Genomic DNA, 25,267 nt, shown 5'->3' with positions numbered 1-25,267 from the left:
AAGGACAGAAAGGACAAACAATGTTATCCTACAGGGGGTGGCTGGTGATGGCTCGGTGGCAAAGTGCCTGCCTTGGAAGCAGGAGGCTATGAGCTCAGCCCAGGGCTGCCACATGTGCCGGCGGCAGCCCTAGCAGCTTTGCTTTCAGTGGTTCCCAGCACTGAGAGAGATTTTCAGCCCCACCTAGTCTGTGTGAGCGCACACCCCGGGGGGCACCACAACCAAACACGCCCAGATTACAGATTACAGCTGGGGTGTGACCCCCAGGGAGCATGCCTGTGAGCACTCCAACAATGCTGGAGCACTACAACCAAACACAGGCACCAAAACTAAATGGAGCGTGAGCACAGTACAGCCAGCACCATAACCCAGAGTGTTGACTCCTGGGTCACATTAGCAACAGAGGGAAGGGAGGGGGCAGACAAAGGTAGTACAACTACCTGGAAGAGCAGAGAGGTAGCGCGAGGGGGACGGCGCTTGACTTGCATGCTGTGATCCCAGCACCACATGTGGTCCCCGGTGCACTGCCAGGAGTGGCCCCAGAGCACTGAGCCCTAAATAATGTGTGTGTGCCCCCCCAAAATGGGGGTAAGGATTCATGGGGGAGCAGGGACCACACCCGGCTGGTGACCAGCCACCATATTTCCACCACTGGGTATTCCAAAATCACCAGGGAAGTGGGAATGGGGTGGCAGCTCAGAGATGCCCTCTCTCGGTAGGACCCTCCCCCAGAGTGTCACCCCACCCCCCCACCCCAATAGCAGCATTCACCAAATCCTGGGACCAAGGGAGAAAATGCTTTTTTAAGTTAAATTATTTGGGGAAAAAGTAGCAATTACAAATTGAGATTTGCTCTTCAAGCTGAGATCTTCCTGAGCACACATCGTGCTTGCTAGTCTCTGTTTCTTTTCCCGTGTATTTCCTCTCTGGAGAAGGCTGTTTTCTCTCTTGAACACATCTCCACTCTTTCTCTTCTCTCACATTTTCTAAGCAAATTTCATTCACTAAGACTGTAGTGCTTCACTCATGATTGTATCAGAGTACACTGTAAAGTATACTAAGGTGTCTATAGGAACTTTCTTGTGTCCAATTTGTGTCTGAAAATCTGTGCTGTTCTTAAGCTTAGTCTTGCCTTGTTTTCTTTCCTGCATGTAAGATAAAAGTGTCCAGATGGTACGTTGCATAGATAAGAAACTTCAATACTGTCAGTCTCTTACTGTCTAACAAATTGGCTTTCTTGGAGCTTTTAATTTTAAAAGAGCCCTTAATTGGATAAATTGTTAACTACGAACAAAACAAAAGAAAACTATATTGCTTCACTGAAAAATATCAAAAGTTGTAGGGTAGGAGGGAACCTGAGGACACTGGCAGAAGGATTGGTATTGGAACACTGTAAGTCTGAAAACTCTGTAAATAATGGTGCCTTAAAGAAGAAAAAAATTAATTAAAAGCTGTTTAGCCAAAGCAAATCAAAAATCAGTGTTAAATGCTCTCTGTAGTTGGTGAGCAGTGAATTCTGTGTGCAGCCTTCAGTGAATGCAGAGCTAAGGTTTGAGCTGCTCTCTGTGGGCTTTCTCAGCCCCCCAACATTGCACAAACATGCTGGAGAACAACGTGCCAACATGCGTCGGAGCTTCTGACCTACCCCAGTCCGAAGAGTGTCTTACAAGGATAAATTTGAAAAAGAAAGACAGAAAGAGAGAAAGGAAGAAAGAGAGAATTAAAGAGAGAAAGAAGAGAAAGAGAGAGAGAGAGAGAAAGGAAAAGAAAAGAACTCCCTAAAAGTTATAAGACATACACTTCAAGGACAGAAGTGCCAAAGTTTATGTCCAATTTTACCCACCCAAGTTAAGTTTATCTAAGCTCAGTTTTCTGAACCTAAGTTCAGCAGTCTTGCTTTATTTGTCTCCCACGTCAGCCAAGGGCATTGCTGAATTTGGCAGTAGGGAAGTAAGACTGGGGCCTATGGATTCTCTGAATGCCCCAAAATTCAATTTCTATGACTAATATCTGGGGTTTGAGAAATTTACCCAGTAACAGCCAGGTGATGGGCACACTCTATAATATATATTCTATCTTGCATATATTATAAACTGTATTCCTACAAAAAGTTGGAGGAAATAAAATGCTTTTCATTTTGGTTGTTTAGGCTCCACCTGGAGGCGCTCAGTGCTCACTCCTGTCTCTATGCTCAGAGAGCACTCCTGTGGGAACCATATGTGATGCCTGAGTTGTAGACAGAAAAGCAGGAGGGGACTAGCAACCCACTTCTGGGAAATACTGAAGCTTAAGAAGTAGCCGAAGTACTGGTTGAACTCTACAAGAAGAAAACATCCAACCCATCAGAAAATAGAGCAAAGAAATGAACAGAAACTTTCCCAAGGAAGAGATACAAATGGCCAAAAAGCACATGAAAAAGTGTTCTACATCACTAATCATCAGGGAGATGCAGATCAAAACAACCATGAGATACCACCTCACACCACAGAGACTGGTACACATCCAAAAGAACAAAAGCAACCACTGTTGGAGAGGATGTGGGGAGAAAGGGACCCTTCTACACTGCTGGTGGGAATGCCGACTGTTTTCCAAGCCCTTTTGGAAAACAATATGGATGATTCTTAAAAAAATTAGAAATTGAGCTCCCATTTGACCCAGCAATACCACTGCTGGGAATATATCCCAGAGAAGCAAAAAAGTATAGTCGAAATGACATCTGCACTTATATGTTCATCGCAGCACTATTTACAATAGCCAGAATCTGGAAAAAAAACCCGAGTGCCCTAGAACAGATGACTGGTTGAAGAAACTTTGGTACATCTATACAATGAAATACTATGCAGCTGTTAGAAAAAAATGAGGTCATGAACTTTGCATATAAGTGGATCAGCATGAAAAGTATCATGCTAAGTTAAATGAGTCAGAAAGAGAGAGACAGACATAGAAAGATTGCACTCATCTGTGGAATATAGAATAACAGAGTAGGAGACTAACACCCAAGAATAGTAGAAATAAGTACCAGGTTGACTCCATGGCTTGGAAGCTGGCCTCACATTCTGGGGAGAGGGCAACTCAGACAGAGAAGGGAATACCAAGTAAAATGTGGTTGGAGGCCACACAGGGGAAGGGTTATGTGTGCTGAATATAGACTAGAGATTGAACACAATGGCCACTCAACACCTTTATTGCAAACCACAACACCTAATTAGAGAGAGAGAACAAAAGGGAATACCCTGCCACAGTGGCAGGGTGGGGTGGGGGGAGATGAGATTGGAGGGGGTGGGAGGGATGCTGGGTTTATTTGTGGTGGAGAATGGGCACTGGTGAAGAGATGGGTTCTCGAACTTTGTATGAGGGAAACATGAGCACAAAAATGTATAAATCTGTAACTGTACCCTCACGATGATTCACTAATTAAAAAATTAATTAAAAAAGAAAAAAGAAGAAGTAGCCCAAGATATTGCAGTAGCTCAAAGACTTGAAGACCACATCCCTTTGGCATGCCAATCCTACCCTCTTTGTAGAGGAGAAGTTGAGGCCCACCCAGAGAAGGACTGACCCCTCCGAAAAGGAAACTAGAGAAGAATCTAAAGATTGTGAAAAGACTATCAAGGACTGAAGGGATGAGATTATAAAAAGACCATCAACAGGGGGCTGGAGCCATAGCACAGCGGGTAGGGCATTTGCCTTGCATGCAGCCAACCCAAGTTCGATTCCCAGCATCCCACATGGTCCCCTGAACATTCCCAGGGGTAATTCCTGAGTGCAGAATCAGGAGGTAACCCCTGTGCATCTCCGGGTGTGACCCCCCCCCCCAAAAAAAGACCATCAACAGTGCAACAAGTGCAACAACTAGGTTAACTTTTAGCATGCTGAGAAGTCCGGGCAAAACTAGTTAGAAGAACTTTATAAAGCTTTTTCCTGAAAGTCATCCAGGCCTGCTTTCAAGCCCATGTTCTCCCTTGAACTTAAATGTCTCTCTTTCTGCTTTATTCCACTTCGGAGAAGTCCTTGTTTTTTTATGACCATGTATTTCTCATTTTCTCTCCCTCATATCTTTCTGAGTAAATTTTGTTCCATAAATACTATCTATTTCCCTCCTGAAATTCTTTTCTGAAAGAAAAGGGGAAGGACCTGGAATGCAAGGTTGAGGCTGACTTTGCTGACATTGGTCCCTTGAGTAGCAATGGCTTGCTCCAGCCTGAGTGCACATTCCCTCAGAACTCAGGGGTGGGATCATGTCTGATGCCGTGCAGGACAGGTGGGCTTCAGGCTCAGCATGACGGCTAACATGTGGGACTGGGGGATATAAGCATCTGCTGTATGTCTGGGTCTTGACTTTACCAATCCAGACCTGAGCCAGGGATTTCCCTGGGTGGCTGCAGTGGGTGAAGCAGAGAGCTGAGAGGTAGAAGCCCTCTTCTGTCAGGACACCTCCTCACTCCCCACTTTACCACACCGCTGGCAACACAAGGGATCAAATCCTGATTGGTCATGTACAAGGCAAGTACCATAGACCACTACACTATTGATGCAGGGAAAAAAATGCTATTAAGAAAATCCTCAGACTGGAGTGATAGTACAGCCACTACGGTGCTTGCCTTCCATGCAATCGACCTGGGTTCAACCCTTGGCATCTCATATAGTTCCCTGAGTACTTCCAGGAGTGATCCCTGAGTCCAGAGCTAGAAGTAAGCCCTGAGCATAGTTGGGTGTGGCCAAAAAGAAAGCAAATAAAAATAAATAAGATTAAGAGGTTATTTATTTATTTATTTATTTATTTATTTTAAGGATGAGAAGCGAAGCTTGAGTCTGGCACCTTAGATCACTTGGCCATCCTGACACAGTGGGTAGGGTGTTTGCCTTGCACTCTGCCGACCCAGGTTGGATTCCACGGTCCCTATCAGAGAGGCTGGCAAGCTACCTAGAGTATCCCAGCTGCACGGCAGAGCCTGGCAATCTCCCCATGGCATATTGGATATGCCAAAAAAACAGTAACAACAAGTCTCACAATGGAGATGTTACTGGTGCCTGCTCGAGCAAATCGGTAACGGGACAACAGTGCAACAGTGCTAAGGATGAGAAAAGGAGGTTTTAGTTTAGAATGGCTTGTAGTCTTGCCTTGGTAACAGTTTTTAAAGACTGCTCATTTGCAGCAGCATGGCCTTTGCAAGGGATTGAGGTGGGGGGGCGGTCACAGAAATGACAGCAGTGTCAGGCAGTGGGGAGCCTGAAGGTAAGTGGGAGGACAGTCACCAGATGGTCAAGGACAGCAGAGCAGGCTGTGGGCCAGGCAGCCGCATGGGGGAGGCAAGCCTGGAAGAGCAGGGTGGGAGGTGAGGGGCTGCCTCAGCTCCTGCCCCGACAATGAGTCAACAGGAGGACCCAGAGGGGAGAGCAGGTGGGGGAAGTCACAAGGGTGCTAGAAAAGGGCCTCCAAGTGCCAACCTCACATCAGGTGAAGGCACCTGATGGCCATGTCTGGGACTGATCCCTGGTGGCAAGTGGGGACCTAGTTTGGGATCTGAATCAGGACAGCCTCAGCATCCCTCTGTGCCCCTCCCCCACCACCACCACCTCGCCGTTCTTGCAAGTTGCTGGGATAATCCTGGCTCTGCACTCAGAAATCACGTCTGGACATCAATCTGAGGTGCCAGGATCCAACTCGGGTCACCTGCGTGCAAGGAAATCGCCCTGCCAAGGTGTACAGACCTCTGCTGACCCTCTTCTACCAGGCAAAGCAGAGGAACAGACAGAACTGAACACTGCCAAATCCCTGGCCTTGGATTACAAAGCAGATTACCAAGCAGTGTGTGTGGGGGATGTGGGGACAGGAGATGGATTATTGAACTAGGGACAGTGTGGAGAAGTGACCTATGGGCAGTAGTAGGTGGTGTTGGCGTAAATTTGTATATTAAAACCATAAACATGAGGCCTTCCCAAGGCCAATCTTGGTTAAATCCCCTGCTCCCCATTTGGTTCCTGAAGCACAGCCTAGATGATTCCTGAGTGCAGGGCCAGGAATAAGGAATGAAACCTGAGTACTTCCGAGAGTGTGACCCAAATCCCCAACCTGCATAACACTCTCCAAATTAGCTAGAAAAGAATAAATAAAAAAATGCTTTATTCCTTGGTAATGCCCCAGAATATGTGGTTGAAATGGGCATTGGCATCTGGCTGGTTCATGTCTCTTTCCCTGAGAAGCACTTGAGCCCTGGGGAAGACCTGCCAGGGAGGACGGCAGGTGGGAGCACTGGAACACAGAAGAAAGCTCTTCCGAAGAAGGTGAGGCCTGCTCTGAGCAGGAAGGGGCCCCGTGACAGACTCAGCACCTCTCACCCCAACCACAGTGAGCTGGACTCACGGAAGAAACTCAAACACACAATGGCCCAGGTTCCTGGCTCTTGTGAGTCAGCATCTCACAGGAGAGCCAAGGATGAGGATGGGGGGCCGCGTACGGGAGAGCTCAGCACTGCAAGGGGCTCTTAGCAGTCCAAACCCGTCTGGCCCTGATCTCATTTTATGCTCCAGTGATGCACCCAACAAATAAGCAGGAACAAATCAAACCCTTTTACACTGAGCTTAAAACTAGTTCTATGATGTGACATGTGTTCGGCAGTCCTCTATAATCAAATATGAATTCCTGCCGGATTCTTGACTAATTCTGAAAATGCTAAGATGAGTGAAATATTGCCTAGAACCCCAAGGAGAAGATTATTTCACTGGAACAAGTGTGGAAACTAAGAAATAGAGGTTCTAAGTGTCTTGAAAGAGATGAAGTATGAGAACAAAAAAGTATTTATGGCCTCCACCTGCTGGTCATGCACTTAAGTCTTCCCACCAATATTAAGTGAGCATCTATGGTGGGTCAGGTACTGATGTAAACAAGTAAACAGTGAAGGATCCATGGCAATAGAACTCCTGGGAAGTGATAAAACCAATAGGACCAAGGCTGTAAACACAGGCACCAGGTCCTGACCAGACCCTCACTTCTCCAGGAACACACCCAGGGAAGGCTGGATCTCTCCTAGAGAAGTCCCTGCAGGAACAAAGGCCAGGAAAGGAATTTCAAAGAATGCCACTGACCACTGAACTCAACCCCCTTGGCAACCACCCTAGCAATTGACTTTTACCTAGGTAGTAGCTCCACATGGGGGCAGGTTGGGAAAACCCTATAATAGCTACCTTGAACAAAGGAAGAGCACCCATATGCTGCCCGAGCCCATGGGCTGCTTGTGCCCACCTGGCAGAGCACATGTGGTGCCAGCATCTCCCCTCTTGGGGTGTGGACTTTCATGCTTCCATATCTAATGCTGGGGTGTGCGGAGGGCCTCTCTCCATCTCTGGAGAAGGCCACATTCTCTCATGGGAGGGCCTCTCTCCATCTCTGGAGAAGGCCACATTCTCTCATGAGCGTGATACACTCTCACTTACTCCCCTCCTTCCCCTTCTTAAAAACCTCCAAAAGAAACCTGTTTTTACCTCACTGATGCTCTTAAAATTATTTTATGCGAGGCAAGACAAGAACCCAGTAACCCGAGTAAGGCCAAGGACTGAAGTTTCTTTTCCTGCAAAAAGCAAATCCTCAGCCCAACCTAAGTCTGTGGCTCCCCAAGAAATCAAGTGACAGAGATTAACTCCCATAACTAGAAGACCAATCGGATGTCAGGTGTGGCTTGATGGCCACATGGTGGGGCTGGCAGGGGTAGGGGGGATGGCCCATGCCATGCAGGACCTCATCACAGACTTTATCAGTCTTAGTATTCCCAGCCAGTCCTGGGGTGGCAGAGGTCAGAGGCGGATTGGGAGAAAGTGATCATCTCTCTCCTCACATAAGCCACCTGTGGGGGCCCACGGACTTCAAGTACCATTGTGGGTGCCTGGGTGCAGCAGTAAGAAAGATAAAGGGGCTGAGAGATAGTACAGTGGATAAGCTTGCTCATGGCCAACCTGGATTGGATCCAGGGCATGCCATATACTCCCCTGAGCACCACCAGGAGTGATTTCTGGGCACAAAGTCAGGAATAAGTCCTGAGCATTCCCAGGTCTGACAACAACAAACAAGCAAACAAATAACCACCAGGTAAAATTCCTGCTGCATATTCTGATACAGGGGAGCTTATATCCTCATATCAAATAAATGAGAGAGGGATAGATGATGAGGTTGACGGATGACTGTGTGCTAGGACAAGCACTGAACTCTGAAGCCTGAACTGCCAGGAGTAACTCCTGGTCTGCTGCCCCACCTCCAGCACCAGTGGGTGTGGGCCTGTAAAAAGCAAATGACCCAGAAAATTCCAAGACAGGGATTTCAGAAGTTGATCAATTAGAGACCCAATTTGCCCTCCAAGCTTATTTATATTCCAATAAGCCTCCTATCACCCCAAACATCCATCCCTTCCTCTAAGGGCTGAAGAACAAGAAGAACTTAATCCTGATGAAAGACAGTTGTTAATAATATCATTCCATGAAGGCCAATGCACAATCTGTCACCTCCAGGAAGCACCGTAGGGTGAGTAGCACCCACTCACATGCCACACAGCGGCATGCTGTGAACCAGGGTATGAGGATCACACAGGGTCTTTAATCAGAGCAGCAGGAAAGTATGCAAGCATCACAGAAGGTTTAATTCTGCATTTCCCTAGAGCAGGGTTAAAGCCTTCCCCAGTGCTTAGAGAGCCAACTTAACTTGGGACATACAATGCAACTTCCGGCAGGCCATCACCCTGGGAGAAAGAACCCTCACATGCTTCTCCAGGGCCTGCAGTGCCATGGGGCCACCCCCACATACCTCTTTGGAGCACCAGGCACACTTGGGGTGGATGAGCAGACATTCTTCACACGATGTGGCACTTCCACTAGAGCAGATGTTGAGACCTGCAAAGGAAGATCAAGATGCCTCATTAGCCCTTGGTCTTATGAATGAGGCTTTGAATGAGGTTGGGGAACAGTCACTCTCTTTTTGAAAAAGGGTCTTAGGAAGAGTGTTGCTTTTTGGGCTAATTGTGATTCAGACTCACAGCTGAATACGGCACATTTCCAAAGCAAGAAGTTCTGTACCAGCCACCCCATGAAAAGGTTTACCTCCTTCTCCCCAAACAGCATGCACCCCTTCCAAAAAACAAATTATCGAAGTCAAGCTGCCAATCCTCCCCTGGATAAGTTCCTCGATCTCAGACAGGTTGTGCCAGGAGCAGAGGCCTAGGATTCCCACTAGGTTCGTTAGTGGCACATAAGGCACAGCTCCGAGTTACTTCTCTACTGCCTTGTTCAGCCTCTTCTCAGGGAAGGCAGTTTTCACTACTGCTGTTAAAGCATCGCTTCCTAGGTGGGAAATCTCATGTGATCCCTTAAAAATTTTCCACAGTGCAGGTCGAGGAATAAGCAGTTTTCCTTGTCTGACAAACCATACATTAATTTCCTTTTGAAAACTTTGTTCCAATGCCTAACCTTGTTCTTCATGGTATTCTGGCGTCGAGGAAATATTCTCTGTATGGGGTATTAGTCCCACAATGGAACAAGAGTTTTCACTGCTCTTAAAACTTTTTTAAGCCTAGGGGAGAAAGGAATGGGAGAAAAAGAGAGAGGTAAGAAGTCCCTAAAGTCTGCCATGGAGGCAGGGCAAGGGTGGGAAAGGAGGAGTATACCGGGGATATTGGTGGTGGGGAATGTGCACTGGTTAGAGGGACGGGTGTTTGACTATTGTGTGATTGTAACCCAAACACGAAAGCTTGTAACTATCTCATGGTGATTCAATAAAATTTAAAAAAAAGAAAGAAAAAAGAATTAAGAGCTGTTTTTTTAATACAATGCCTGTTTGATGGTTTCTTTTAAATATTTCGGTATATCCTTTTTGATGGCCTCTGCGATGCATTACTGTTATTTCTTTGGAGGACTGCCCTGCCTCCAATAGTTTTAGAATTTCCTCCCCAAGCTTTATTGGACAATTTTAGCTGTTAGAAATTCTTGTTCCTTCCAAATTGTCACATGCACATGTAAGACTAAGAAAGCATATTTAGAATTAGTGTAGCTGATTACACTCAGTTCTTCAGCCAATATGCAGACATAAGTGAGGGCAGTTAATTCTGCCTTTTGAGCTGAAGTTCCCCCTGGTAATGCTCTGGCTTCCACTAACCTGGCCAGACTAATGATAGCATTTGCAGCTTTTCAAGTCCCTTTATGAACTAGGTTGCTACATCAGAAAACCTGATTATATCTGGATTAACCAAGGGTTATCTTTTAAATCAGGCTTACCAGAATACATTTTATTCAATCACCTCTGTAGGTGCCTAAATGCTCAGGACGTAAATATCTATCTATTGGTTCTTATCACCTTCACTGGATGGGTAGAGGTCTTTCCAACCCTTACCGACAAAGCCAGAGAAGTGTCCAAGGTGTTACTTAATGAAATAATCTATACTTCAGGCTTACTTAGATCACTCCAGAGTGACAGCTGGACTACTTTTACTTCTAAAGTTACCCAGGGTTTAGACTCTGTTCTGAAGATTGTCAATTCCAGGTGGACTGGCATCCAAATCATCAGGAAAGGTGGAGAAATTCAATCACACCCTTAAAAGGATATTAGGAAATTTATGTCAAAAAACCTCCAAGTCACAACTTTCCCTCTTACTTATAGCCCTTCTCAGAGACAGAGTAGCTCCAAGAGCAAAATTTCAACTTAATCCTTTGAACTTCTATATGGCAGGGCCCCCTTTTAAAACTTTGTTTATTAAATCACCATGAGATAGATGGTTATAAAGATGTTCATGATTGCATTTCATTCATACAGTGTTCCAAAACCCATTATTTCACCAGTTCACATTTCCCGCCACCAATGTCCCCAGTTTTTCTCCCACCTGCCCCCAACCCCCGCTGGCCCTGCAGCCTGCCTCTATGGGTAGACACTTTTCTTCCTTCCTTCTTCTCTCTTTCTCTCTCTCATTTTCCTTTTAGGTACTATAGTTGCAATACTGTTACTGAAAGGGTATCGCGCATATCGCTTTACTTCCTTTCAGCACTCAGTTCTTGTCCAGAGTGATAATTTCCAACTATCTTTGTCACAGTGGTCTCTTCTTTGATCTAACTGCACTCCCCTTCCCCATTTATGGCAAGTTTCCAACTTGGGACCCGTTCTCCTAAACCTTGTTTCTACTGTCTTTGGGTATTATTCACATACTGATTATATATATATATGTATATATATATTATATATACATGTATATATTCCATGAATGAGTGCAATTATTCTATTTGTCTCTCTCCTTCTGACTCAATTCACTCAGCATGATACTCTGTTCACTGATATTGTGAATTATATCATTGACTTGGATATGTTAAACTGTCCTTGCATTCCTGGGATGAATCCCAGGTCATGGTGTGTGAACTTTTGGATGAACTGTTGGATTCTATTTTTGTTGTTGAGGACCTTTGCATCTGTGTTCATCAAGGATACTGGCCTGTAATTATTTTTACTATGGTGTCTCTGTCTGCTTTTGGTATCCGGGTGATGTCTGCTTAGTGGAAACTGTTTCGGTGTGTTTTTGTTTCTTCAATTTCCTGGAAGAAGTGAAAAGGATTGGCAGTAGGTTCTCTTTAAGTGTTTGAAAGAATTCACTAGTGAATCTATCTGGGCTGAGCTTTTTGATTACCATTTCAATTTCTTCAATAGTGAAAGCTCTGTTCAGGTATTCCAAATGCTCTTGGCTCAGCCTTGGGAGGTTACAGGAGTCAAGAAATATATCCATTTATTCTAGGTTCTCTCATTTCATGGCATAAAGATTTTCAATATGATCTCTGATGATCCTTTGAATTTCTCTGGTGTCTTTTGTGACGTCTTCTCTTCATTTCTCATTTGATTTACTAGGATTCTTTTTCTTTTTGTGAATCTTGGTAGTGGTTTATCAGTCTTGTTCTTTTTTTTTTTTTAAAAAAAAGAACCAGCTCTTGGTTTCATTAATCTATCAAATCGGTTTTTGGGGGATTCTAGCTCATTAATTTCTGCTCTCAGTTTTATTATTTCCTTCTTCCTGCCAGTATTGGGCTCCTTTTGTTGGCTGTTTTCCATTTTCTTAAGGTGGGCAGTCAAGGTACTCATAAGTAGCTTGGGCCCTTTCTTCTTTCCTGATGTATGCTTGCTTAGCAATGAACTTTCCTCTTAGCACCCCCTTTGATATATTCCACAAGTTCTGATAGGTAGTGTCCTCATTCTTGTTTATTTTCATGAATCTTTTAATTTCCTCATTGACTTCCTCTCTGACTCACTGGTTGTTCAGCAATGAGTTATTTAATTTCAAGGTGTTTGATTTGTTTTTCCATTTCTTTTTGTGATTTAACTCCTATTTTCACTCCTACTTCTGGTCTGAGAAGATAATTGACATGATTTCTATGCTTTTGACTTTGCGGAGGTATTTGGTGTCCCAGCATGTGATTCCTGGAGAATATCCTATGTGCATTGGAGAAGAATGCATATTCAGTCTTTTGAGGTTGAAAGGCCATGTATCTACTAACCCCCTCTCTTCCATTTCTTTCTTCAGATAACATATTCCCTTGCTGAGCTTTAATCTACATGATCTATTAAGAGGTGACAAGGCAGTGCTAACATCTCAAACTAGTATTGTGTTGCTATCAATGTCTTTCTTCAAGCCTATTAGCTGTTGTTTTAAGTATTTTGCTGATTCCTCATAGGGTTCAACTTACCCTATCTGTCACAACCTTTTTCATCCTGAAGTCTGATACTAGTTTAATACTAGTATGGCCACCCTGGCCTTTTTCAGGGATTGTTTGCTTGAAGAATTGTCTTCTAACCTTTGACTCAGTTTGTGGTGTTGCTCCGACTGTTCATATGTCTTTCTTGCAGGCAGCAGAATGTTGGGTTCAATTTTCTAATCCATTCTGTCACTCTGTGTCTCTTAATTAGTACATTTAGCCCTTTGACATTGGGAGAAATTATTGTCATGAGGTTCTGTGCCATCTTTCTGCAGGGATTTGGCATGTTTGTGGGACACATCAGCAAACCATTCTGCCCTTATAAGAACAGAGAAAAAGGCCTTCTAATCATATTATTCTCTCTCTTCAGACTTTTCAAACTGACAACTCTAAAACCCAATTAATCATTGCCTGGGCCCCATTAAAACTAAGGTGGCTATAAGGTTTCCCCCCTTATGCAGGCAGGGTCTACCATCCTTTTGTCAACATGAAGAAACTTCAAAAGATTACCTTCACTCACTACTCACTTTTCCCATAAAGATTTACGGTGGTTAAATCTCTAGCGGGGGGGTGGGGGGGAGGCGGGATATGAAGCAGGAAGGCAGGTAGATGGGAAAGGGCCCCTGTGTGACAATGAATTCCTGGGAAGTTATAAAATCAATAGTCCCAAGGCTGCAAAAATTCACCCCCTGTTCATAGGAACTAAGACCTGATAAGACCTTTACCTGGTACCAGCACAGACCAAAAGGAGGCTGGACCCCACCCCTACCTCCCACCCAAGAAGGTCCAGCAGGAACAAAGGAAAAAAATATCAAAGAAGACCACCAGGCGCCAGTGAGTCTTGCATGTGGCCAACTGGTTCTAGGTTCCACCCCCGGCATCCCATATGGTCCTCCTAATCATCACCAGGAGTAATTCCTGAGCACAAAGCCACGAGTAACCCCTGAGCATTGCTAGGTATATCCTTCCACAACTACCCCCCCCCCAATAAAAGGGAGAAGACCATCAATTACTCCCAATTCTTTGCCTTGGCAACCACCCTAGCAGAATCTACCTAGATAGAAATCTCCATATGGGGCAGGATGAGAGAAATCCTATAAAAGCCAACTTGAACAAAGAAAGTCGCATATGTGCTGCCCGAGCACACATTGCCTACATCTCCGTTCTTGGGATGTGAACTTTCATACTTTAATGCTGGAATGTGTAGTGGGGCTCCCTCTGTCCTCTGAAGAAACCCACATTCCCTCTTGAGTGTGCTTCTTCCAAATAAAATCTGCTTTTTACACACACACACACACACACACACACACACACACACACATGCACACATGCACGTGCACATTAAGGAGGAATATGGATCCTTTAAACTTAGTCCAGTCAAAAAAAATGTTTTAAACTCATCCTAGTAATAAAAGGAAAGAAAGAACAGTTCACCTTGCTCTTGCAGAAGAAAGGAAACCCTTCTTTATAGGATAAGATGGCATCAGAGTCCTTGGTGCACTAGAGAAGCCAGCACAGCCTCTGCAGAGACTGCAGCCCAGCATCCTAGGAGCCCTGCAGGAGACAGAGTATCCACTGGGAGGATAAACAGAAGTCATGTCATTGTCTCAGTAGGTCACAAAAAGGCATTTGAACAAACTCAACACCACGTTTAATTTTTTAAAAACTGAGCAGAAGGGCTGGAGCAATAGCACAACGGGTAGGGCATTTGCCTTGCACGCGGCCGACCCGGGTTCGAATCCCAGCATCCCATATGGTCCCCTGAGCACCGCCAGGGGTAATTCCTGAGTGAAGAGCCAGGAGTAACCCCTGTGCATTGCTGGGTGTGACCCAAAAACAAAAAACAAAACAAAACAAAAAAACCTGAGCAGAAAATAAGATGAGAAATAAAACCTTCTTATTCAAATCTAAAAGTTACTTATACGGGAGATAGCATAGGGTTGAAGCCCCTGCCTTGCATGTCGTCAACACAGTTTAAATCCTCAGCACTGCCTAAGGTCCAATGAGCTGACATAGGTCACTCTGAGTCTAAGTATATCCCCCAGTCAGAACTAACCCCTGAACACCTCTGGGTGTGCCCCCAAAGCCCTCTAAAGCTAAAAAAAAAAAACCCCAGTCCCCTACCTCAACTCCTCTCCATCATTAAGAGGCTTCTTGAGATTAAGCACAATTAAGGTGCTTAAAGTGAGGTTGAACCCACCATTCTCTCTCTTTGCCCCCATACCAATATCCAAAGAGCCCCATAGCAGCCACAGCCTTAGTGAAATGTATCATCCTTCATACCCTCCCTTGGAAACTCTCGGCCTAGCTCACTTTGGACCAGCAGGAACACCTGGTGTCTCTTTTTTGTGCAGGGGGAGGTGAGAAAAGGGTTAGGGGTGCCACATCCAGTAGTGCTCAGGGCTGACTCCTGATTCTGCACTACAGAATCACTCCTGGTGGGCTCAGGAGGACCATATGGGGAACCAGGCATTGGACCTTGGCTGGCCATGTGCAAGTGCCAACTGTACTACCGTTCTGGCCCAGCACTTGTTATCTCTCCTCATGAAAATTAGGAAATGATTGTGCATGGTCCTCATGGCACAATAAAACCCCGGTCTCTCCAGATCATGTCCTGGAGGCACACTGGACATAGGCACACTGGATATAGAGGACCCCAGCCTCAGCTGCCCCAGAAAGGACACACAGACCACAGTGGGCTTAATAGACTAATAAGGAAGAGTGAATGGACTGCACATAGCACTGCTGGGATTGTTGCCAGCAGCACTGAACACCCTAATGTAATTGTAAGACATCAAGAAGCACTAATATTTCCCTAATAAGCTCATTTTCACTCCCTGCTTCACCTTTGTCACCAGCAGGATAAATCTACATAAACTGGGTGACAAAGGAGGCTGAACTCTGTCACCCCAAGAACTCTGGAGGGAAAACTACTACTTAGGATAAGAATGACAGCTGGGGACTGGAGATATAGTACAGAGGGTAGGGCACTTGCCTTGTACATGACTGGCCCAGATTCTACCCCTGACACCACAAATGTAGGGTCCACTAAGCACCAACAGGAGTGACCCCTGAAGTGACCACAGAACCAGAAGTAAACTCTGAGCGCCACCAGTTGTGGCCCCTCCCCAAAAGCAAAAGCCATCAGAGAAGACCTTGCCAGCAGGTGCCCACATGGAACCCCTGTACAGAACTCCTGACTTCACCCCATATTCAGGAGAGTGGGCACAGTGAGCTCCAGGCCCCTCTGGGGGACACCCAGCACCAGCTGCTGGGATCAGGAAGGAACACGGGCAGGCTGCCTCCCTGTCTCTCGACTTCCACACTGGACCCAGGGCTACAGGCTCCTCCATTCTGACCCAACTCTGGCCAGGCTCCAGTCTGCTGTGTCAGCTCAAAACGGCCTTGGACCCAACACTGGCCGAGTATCCGAGGAAGTGACCGGCATCTGGTAAGAAACTATGAACAGTTGCCCATCTCGAGTCCCAGCCTTACTAATCACCTCTCTGATGATGACACATCCACACACAAGAGCCAAGCAGTCCTCCAAATGCTCAGTGAGTCCTAAAAAGTCCTGTCGAACATCTCAGAGGAAGGGAACGTGGCACAAAGCAGTTCTGACAGCCAGGCTCCAGCTGAGGACCACAAGAGGGACATGAGCCTGGCCATCATCAGGGGAGCTCAGCCAGCCAGGTACGGGGGGCAGGGGAGAGACAGAGGTGACCTCCGGGCATGGGCCCATGTGGACAAACATCCGCAGGCCAGATGTTGGCTCTGACTGCTCTCCCCTCCACCTATTAATATTTCACAGAGTTGGGGATAGGCTGGATGAGTCACCTAGCACCCATGAACACTGAAAGGAAGGAAGCAATGAATAAAAAGCCAAACTGCTGGAGCTCAGCAGAGTCAGGGCACTGGGTCCTGGGCATGGAAACGGGCGCATATGGTGCAGACCAGCCAAATCTTTCCTGAGTTGCCGTTTGCAGGGTGAGGCTCCCAGCTCAGCCCCATGGCCATCAACCTTGCATGGACCTGGGCATTTATGGCAAGATGTCCACTGAGAATACGCTCTCCTTCCAACACTCATCCACTCACCCCTTACAACAGTCCACTCCATGCAGCCATGGATGCACCCCATCATTCCTTCACGGACAGGAAATGCCTCTCTGGAGCAGTCCTGCCAGCCGAACCCTGCCAGCCCCCGAAGCCCCACCCAGACCCTCCACCCACAGGATAGAAACCTGCAGAGGCTCCAGGCTGGCCTCCCCACTCTGCAGCCTCTCTCCACTTCTGTGCACTCACAAGTGTCTAGGGTCAGAGAACAGTTCCTGGAGCGGCTGGAATTTCCTAATTTAAAAACACTGGGTGGAATCCTGAGAGTGGGTCCAAAGTTGGAATTGCCTGCCTGGAGAGGGGACAGGGCGTGGCCAAGGTAAGTGGGATACTGAGGAGAGGGGAGGGAGCAAGTAGGGAGCAGACTATTCCCCATTTTAAGGACACAGGGAACATGAGATCAGGATCTTCTTGCAGGTAATGTCAGGGCTGGCACTTCACTGAAAAAATATGATTCTGGATCATGTTCTAGCCATTATTTTAAAGAGAAATGTTAGTAAAAACATCTCATTATTCTTTTCTTGACTGGGGGTTTTGGGGTCACACCTGGTGGTGCTCAGGAGACCACTTGCCATGCAGGTAACCAAACCAAGGTCAGTCAAAGTGGCCACACGGAAGGCAAGTGCCTTAACATCTGTACTCTGTCTGGCCCCACTTCATTATTCTTGCAAAATGTTTTTCAAATGTGTTTTCCCCATGCCTTTAACCAGGCTTCTTGGACAACTGTCAATATATATATATATATATATATATATATATATATATATATATATATATATATATATATATTTGCTTTTTGGGTCACACCCGGCGATGCACAGGGGTTACTCCTGGTTCTACACTCAGGAATTATTCCTGGCGGTGCTCAGGGGACCATATGGGATGCTGGGATTTGAACCCGGGTCGGCCGCGTGCAAGGCAAACGCCCAACCCGCTGTGCTATCGCTCCAGCCCCTGTCAAAATATTTTGAGTAGAGGGTCAAGAATGAGTCACTGGTCTGAAGATGCTGCCAGACAACATGAATATATTCTGGGAAGGGTGGACCAGCCCGACCCCATCTCAGGCTGCAACTAGGGACACCACACTCTGGCCAACACTCAACATCAGCTTAACAGGTGAGACTTGCACTTTTGAAACATCAGTTCATAGGCTGAGATATTACACGACAGGAAGAAACAATGCAACTCTGAGCAGCTGAGATGGCCCCAGGGCTGAGCACTGCCAGGCAGAAATGGCTGGGAGTGGCCCTGGGCACCCCAGCACCACCAGGAGTGGCCCTTAAAACTAAAGAACAAGCTCATCATGCTCCATATACATTGATGGGACGTTTCCACTACTGGGCTGTGAAGTTAGAGAAAAGGGGCTGGAGAGATGGTAGAGCAGGGAAGGGAGGAGCTTGTCTTGCAGTTTGCATCAACCCAGGTTCAATCTTTCGCACAACATATGGTCCTCTGAGCCCCACCAGGAGTTACCCTGAGCACAAAATCAGGAGTAAGCTCTGAGCACTACCAAGTAAATAAAGCAAAATAGAAGGCAAGAAGTTATAGTGCTGGCCTTTAATTAAAGTGGGAAAGAAGGCCAGAGAGCTAGATGGAAGGTGCTCGAGCCAGGAAACATCTCCTGAGCACCACCAGGAGTGACCGAACTCCTCACCACCAACAGTGCAAAAACTGGGGGAGGGATATATATGGCAAGAGCCTTACCCCCGAGCTCTCTTTCCATTCTCATGGCTCCCGCTGTATCATGAAGATTAATCCCACTAAACAATCACAGTCCAGGAACGGCCAATAAGCCATCTCCTGACTGTCCTGGTCATCAGAAGCAAGGACAGGCTGACACACTCACAGCCAAGAGAAGCCCAAGGGGACATGTCAACTCAAAGCACTATGAGGTCTTGGCAGAGATCCTGATCAGAAGGATATAAGTACATGCAAAGACCAGTCACATAGAACAGTCTCTACCCACAGGACCACATCTGCGTGGCTCAATAACCAATGTAGCCAACCGATGAAAAAAAACAACAGACAAAGATGGACACAAGCTAATGAAAATGGCACTATCATCATCATTCTGTAATTTTAAATGTACTCTAAAAGTTTAAAATGATCTAACAGGGATCACACCTAGGAGGCTGCAGGAAGGAGGGGCCAGTTACTTCTTGCAGTGCTCCAGTTCAGTGCTCTGCCTGGCAGTGTTTGAGGCCAAAGGGCTACAGTGGGTACTACAGGGGCCAGGGTGGGGGGAAGCATACAGTGCTGAGATGTAATGTAGGGCCTGGCACATGCTGGGCTCCACCACTTGGTGAGCAGTTGAGTCATATTCCCAGTCAATGTCTTGAAAATTGAACATTTTTGTTTTCTTTTGATTTTAGGCCACACCCAGGTTGCTCCTGGCTCTGTGCTCAGGGATTACTCCTACTGGTGTGAAAGGAAAGGAACCATATGTGGTACTGAGGATTAAACCCAGGTTGGTCACATGCAAGACAAAAGCTCTACTCACTGTACTATCTCCCCAGCCTTAAAGTTAAGGTTTGTGTTTAGTTCTGTTTTCTTTTTTTTAACCCCCCTGAGGATCCAGAGAGAGCTCAATGGGCTGAGCACACCAATGCATGCAGGAGGCCTCAGCTCAGTCCTGGGCAATAAAATGCATGGTCCTTCAGGAATGCCAGGGTGACCCCAGAGCACAGAGCCAGGAGAACCCCCCCAATGATTGTTGGGTGTGGCCTCACGGCAGCAACGACAAAAAGGATCACTGTAACCCTAGTAGTGGAGGCTGCCCAACTGAGTACCAGCCATTGTGGGTGCATCAGAGCTGGAAGAGAACAAGAGCCGGGAAAGCCAGCAGGGCCAGTAAACAGACTTTTGTGACCTCTGACAGGATGATCCTGAGGGCAAGGCATTCTGCTCCACTGGGGAACGCAGGGAAGGCTTAACAGAGGAGATGGCCCAGGGGCTGGACTGTGGGACAAGGAGAGGATGCCATTGGGCATCAACGGCTCCTGGTATGTGCTGTCAATTAGTGGCCACATGACCTTGTGCACATCACGTAACCACTCCAAGCCTCAAGATCCTCTTGCAGACAATTCAGGGTTGGTGACAAATTGACCTCTCTCTTATTCCAGCTCAAAAAAAAATCAGTGTTTCTCATTCTCCTGGACTGGAGCGATAGCACAGCGGGTAGGGCATTTGCCTTGCACGTGGCTGACCCGGGTTCAATTCCTCCATCCCTCTTGGAGAGCCCGGCAAGTTACCAAGGGTATCCTGCCTGCACGGCAGAACCTGGGAAGTACCTGTGGCGTATTCAATATGCCAAAAACAGTAACAACAAGTCTCACAATGGAAACGTTACTGGTGCCTGCTCAAGTAAATCAATGAACAACGGGACAACAATGCTACAGTGCTCATTCTCCTAGAATGTTTTTGCCCTATAAGCTGCCTGCCTGAGTAGTCCCTGATTTCAAAGCCAGTTGTCAAAGGTAGCAAGAGGTGATGATAGAACAAGCCCTCCCCCCAATCACATTCACCCCCCCCCCCCAGATTATCCATCCATTCAACATATATTGGCTGTCACAGACACAGAGGATACAGTGCTCAGCAAGACAGAGGAAAGCCCTGCCCTTGGGACATCTCACCTCACTGTACTCCCTCACTGGGCCAGACGGACATAGGTAAGAACCATCACGGACCTAAGAAGAAGGCAAGAGGAGAGACCACAGGCAGCAGGTGGAGCAGGACGCTGCCCCTTTGTGGAACAGAAGAAGAGTGAGAGGAAGCTCCTGTGCTGATGTCTTCAGGAGCAGGACAGGCGGGGAGGAGGGGAGGTGGGGACAGAGGAAGTCAGGAACATGTTCATCAGGCCTGATGGAAGCCAGCAGAGGGATTTCTGCAGAGCGGCCTGAGCTGAGCTGTGAAGGGTCAGAGTGGGTGTATGGAGGCTCGGGAGCTGGTCCCCCTGAGAGGGCAGGCCCCACACGGCCCCCCCACTGGGGGATGGGGCCTGTCTTGGAGCTAACATCTCACTGTGGCCAGGGATGAGACCCTGCATTCAGCAGCATCGCCCTTTACTTCCTTCACAAGCAGGGGCCACCGCCCGAAGGCTCCTTCACACTGTCTTCAGGCCATTCTGTGGTTTCCAACCAGAAGCAAAGACGAGAAGCCAGAGCCATACACCCACCTGGTGCGAATACCTGTGAAAAGCCCACGTTACCCCAGGTACGCAGACTCAAAGATCGCTCTCATGGAAGAGAGCTGGGCGGCCACCACTCCTCCTCCTGCTGGCCTCCCCACCAGGGGCCACAGGGGCAAAGCCGTTACCAGGGGGGACAGGCGGGCACATGGGCCTTTGCCAACTACTTTGATATTTTCATTCCCTGTTGCCTCAGTAGCTAAATAAGCATGGAGAACAAGCAGGAGAGGAATACTAATCAGAGCTAATTAGACCCTGCCTCCCCTGCCTCTCTCCCCTTGACTAAAAGCCCCCTAATTCAAGGATGATGGGGCAAAACTAAACACACAGGGAAAACAGCAATCGAGGGCCCGAGCCTGCTGTTCGCCTTTCCTGGACCTGTCTGAACCTGTGCTGGCCCCCTCCGAATTCCAGCCGCCCATCTTGGGCTGTGGGAAGTGGGCAGGGCAGGCGGCCAACAGGAGGCCACCACATAGAAGGGCTCCCATAGGACTGAGAACACTCTCATTTGTAGGCACTCACCGAAAAGAACAGAGCTGTTTGGATTCCTTTTTTTTTTTTTTTTGGTAGTACCAGAAATGGAACCCAGGGCCCCACACATGCAAGGCAAGGCTCCACTACGGGCCCACACCCCCAACAAGCTCTCCTCGTTCTTCGTTTCTTTTCCAAATAAAATGTGACCAAACCCAATTCAGGTCCTGCAGCAGGGGCAGCACCACACTCCTGGTGGGAGGAAGGCACCGAGGGCCGAGCGCATGCTTCGCATGCAGGAGACAGGGGTCCAATCCCAGCGCTGCATGGTCTCAAGTCGGCAGCACTGGGGAAGGAGAGGAAGTCGGCCTGGAAACAGCCCCCTTGGGGCACATGCCCTGGATGTGTGAGGCCCTGGGACCTGGTGCTGCAAACACACAAAAGAGGGAGGTGACCAGCCTTGTTCTGAGGCCAGTGTTGGGCTTAGTTTACAGCTGCTCTGCTGACCCAGTGCCGGGGAGGTGGAAGAGGCGAGTGGCTGAGCTCGGAGACCACAGCATAAGGAACAGGGAGCCCTATTGCAGAAGAACATAAATCACCACAGTTCCATGCTCTGCTCCTGCTACCTGCGCTGAGGCAGGAGGGACAAAGGGCACTGGGCCAAAAGCTTGGAGGTCAGTGGACACCAAGAGAGGAAGAGCTCATTTGACTCTTGGACCTGTCTGAAAAATGGAGCCTCCACCAGCTGTGGGGATGCCTGTGGACTCAGAGGAGAGAAACCACAAGGCACAGGAAAACGACTGTACTCAAAAGAATTCTTTGCAACTGAAAACATTCTCATTTTTATTAGATTCACAGAAGGCTGAGCTGTAAGGGAACTCTGAAGTCCTCGCCTTCAGAAGCTCCCAAACTCACAACACACCCAGAAAAGAGCGAGACAGAGCAAACTGCAGATGAGACAGCCAGAAACACGTTTATGCCTTTCTGTATGAGTCTCAGAAGTTAGTAAAAAAAGTTTTTCACCCAGACCGACAAAGACAGCTTCAAATGAAAGAACAATCCTTGGGAAGCAGGGGTCCCTGCGTGTGGGACACTGCCCCTTTTTGTTCTTTGCATCCCCAGGGGGTCCTTGAAGAAAACCTAGGGTCCTGGGTGCCAGATGTGTATTTGGAAACCACTAATCTAGTCCAAGCTCTGGAGTGATTATTTTCCCATAAAAGCAAACTTGTTACAGTATTAAGTTTGAATCAGAGCCAAAAGGAGGTTTTTGTTTGCCCAGACCCCTCCTCCACTGTGAGAGAAGCCTTCAGTGCCTTCAAGAAAATGAGGCTCCTGGGGGTGGAGGGGTGTTGGGTGGCAAAGGGGAGGATTAGGCTGACAAGGGCACGCGCAAAATCTGTGCTGAAAGCTTCCCGGCACACTATTTCCTACCGGAAGAAGAACACTGGGAGTTTTCCTGCTTACTTTGGAAGGAGTGGGCTGGGGGTAGCTCATCAGCCTATAGCCCCTGCGCCAAACAGAACATCCTTTCTCTGCAGCCTCCTTGCAGCGAAGTCCAGCTCTGCCCCAACTCGTTCAACTTTGAGCAGGTAACCTCTCCGCGCCAAAAAGCGCGAGACCAGAGCCTTCGGACACCCATCCTGGCCTCTTCCAGAAAGCTGGGTTTCGCGGAGTGTTTGTAAATTGTGGGATACAGCCGAGCAGAGGAACCAGATGGCGCCATCCCAAGTGGGGCTGTTTTCCGCGCGGGGCGCGGGTCCTGGGGCTTGTGGTGGCTTGTTAGAAGCAGGGGTTGGGGCTGCATTTTAAAGGGGCAGGGCTGGCCCGGCGCGGCCGTAGCGAGGCGAGGCTCCCGGCTGTCCTGAAGCCTCCAATCCAAAGGTTGAGCCCTTCGGGGTGGCGTCGGCCCCAGCGTCGGCCCAGCGGAGTCCCGCGCCGGGAAGGGCGCGCGGGCGGCGTCCGTCCTGCCTCCCCGCAGCCTGCCCGTCCCGGGCCGGTCACAAGGGCCGCTTTGTGCCGGGCGGGCGGCGCGCGGGCGGGCGGGAGCCCAGCCTGTCGCCCACCTGGACGCCGGCCGCGGCGGCTTACCTGGGAGGCCGGGGACCAGCGCGCAGAGCCCGAGCAGGCAGGCGTAGAGGGGCGCGGGGGCCCGCGGCATGCTGGCGGCGGGCCGGGGGCTCAGGGCGGGGCGGCCACCATCTCCCCGCCGCTCGGCACGGCCTCGCCTTCGCCCTCCCCTTCCTCCGGCCCGGCTCCACTTTCCCTGCTCCTCTCTCCTCCCCTCGGCCAGCAGCCGTACGGGCAGTGTCGGCGGGCGGGCCCGGCCAGCTCGCCCCGCCCCGGGCCCGCCCAGGTGCCCGTCCCCCTGCGTCCGACGGAGCGCACGGCCGTGCGGCTCTCCGCGGGCGCGGGGGACCCGGGCGCTCGGAGTTAGGAAGCGGGGTGGGGCGGCAGCGGGGGACCCGGGGACCTGGGCGCCCGGAGAGCCCAGGGGCGGAGCCCTAGGGCCAGTGCCGGTGGGCTGGAGGGGCATTTCCTAGCCCACTGCCTTCCTAGTAACGGTGTGCTCCCACGGGAAACTCCGGACTGCCGGCATTCAGCTCTTGGGCGTTTTCCTCATCTCCATTCGCAGGCGGGTTTGGGGAAGACAAGTGGAGAAACTGAAAATCAGGTGTCCGGGCGTTCGCCTCTTCATTTCTAGCTGAGCTAGTTCTGAAGCAGCCCGGCGTGGTGGGCAGCAACTGGCAACCAGGGCCAAGGAGCAGGAGCCAGGGCCAGGAGCAGAAACTAGTGATGAAGAGAGAGCGCAGGACCAGCCGCCCACTTTCACTAGACCCCATTCTTGTGCAAATGAGAAAGCAGAGACATAAGGGTTACTTGCTCTCCTTGTCCAAGAGTGAAAACTAGTAGGGAACAAAAAATGGCCCTGTGATCAACTTTGCTGGCTGGGAGCCAGCAGGACACTTCTAGGGGGTCTGTTGGGGTAGTTCTAACTGCCCAGATTAGAGAGTTTCTGCTGAGGATGTACATTGATTTACTTTTGGTTGCTGTTTTCCAGTTTGGGGGCCCCACCAGCAGTGCTCAGGACTTACTCCTGACTTTGCACTCAAGGAAGTCAGCCCTCCTATAAGGTTCTCTGTTTTTCCTAGTATAAATGTCCCGCATGTGCCCATTTCCCAGTCAAATCGGTGCTTTAGCGGTAGCTTCTGGTTTTCCTGGGGTCTTTCTGACCCTTGAGGAAGTGGTCTTGGGGTTACTCTTATCCACACTTGGGAGGGCATGATCACCAATGATGTTATAAATAAGGAGAAGCTATTTATGAAAGCGAGCTGGGGATGGGAGAGGCATAGGAGACAGGGCACTTGCCTTGCATGCAGCTGACCCTGTTCTATTCTGTCTTCGTCTATGGTTCCTATCACTGCCCGGGATGGCCCTGCAGTGACCACTGAGCACAGACCCGGGAATGGCTTCTGAGCACCCAGAGGTAGGACCCCCAAAAGAACAAATGAAAGGTTGAACTGGAGGTGTCATGTGTCTACTCATAATTTTAAATGATGCCCAGGGCTGGGAAATGATTCAGTGCCAGGAAGAGCCCTGGTTCCTGGGTTCAACGCTGCAAACACACTCTTTACAAACTGTAAAGCACCGATTTGACTGGGAAATGGGCACATGCGGGACATTTATACTAGGAAAAACAGAGAACCTTTTAGGAGGGCTGACTTCCTTGAGTGCAAAGTCAGGAGTAAGTCCTCACTCACCAGAAAAAGAGAGGTATCTGTCCAACAGGGCTAT

The 25,267-nt window shown here is 48.6% G+C and overlaps 1 protein-coding gene across 1 annotated transcript in view; it reads right to left on the bottom strand.

Moving 5' to 3' along the window:
- ITGB5 (integrin subunit beta 5) overlaps window positions 1-23,776 on the bottom strand; it is a 129,866-nt gene extending 106,090 nt beyond the window's left edge. The window contains exons 1-2 of the mRNA XM_004606660.2: window positions 23,564-23,776; window positions 8,792-8,877 (exon numbers count right to left, since the gene is read on the bottom strand). Of these exons, the coding sequence (XP_004606717.2) occupies window positions 8,792-8,877; window positions 23,564-23,633 (156 nt within the window). The 5' untranslated portion in view covers window positions 23,634-23,776. The remainder of the gene's footprint in view (window positions 1-8,791; window positions 8,878-23,563) is intronic.
- Window positions 23,777-25,267: the final 1,491 nt, after the last annotated feature.

Source organism: Sorex araneus, chromosome 2, assembly GCF_027595985.1.
Source record: "Sorex araneus isolate mSorAra2 chromosome 2, mSorAra2.pri, whole genome shotgun sequence".
Taxonomy (NCBI): domain Eukaryota; kingdom Metazoa; phylum Chordata; class Mammalia; order Eulipotyphla; family Soricidae; genus Sorex; species Sorex araneus.
Note: the sequence above shows the minus strand (reverse complement) of the source record. Positions and strands in the feature narration are given on the sequence as shown.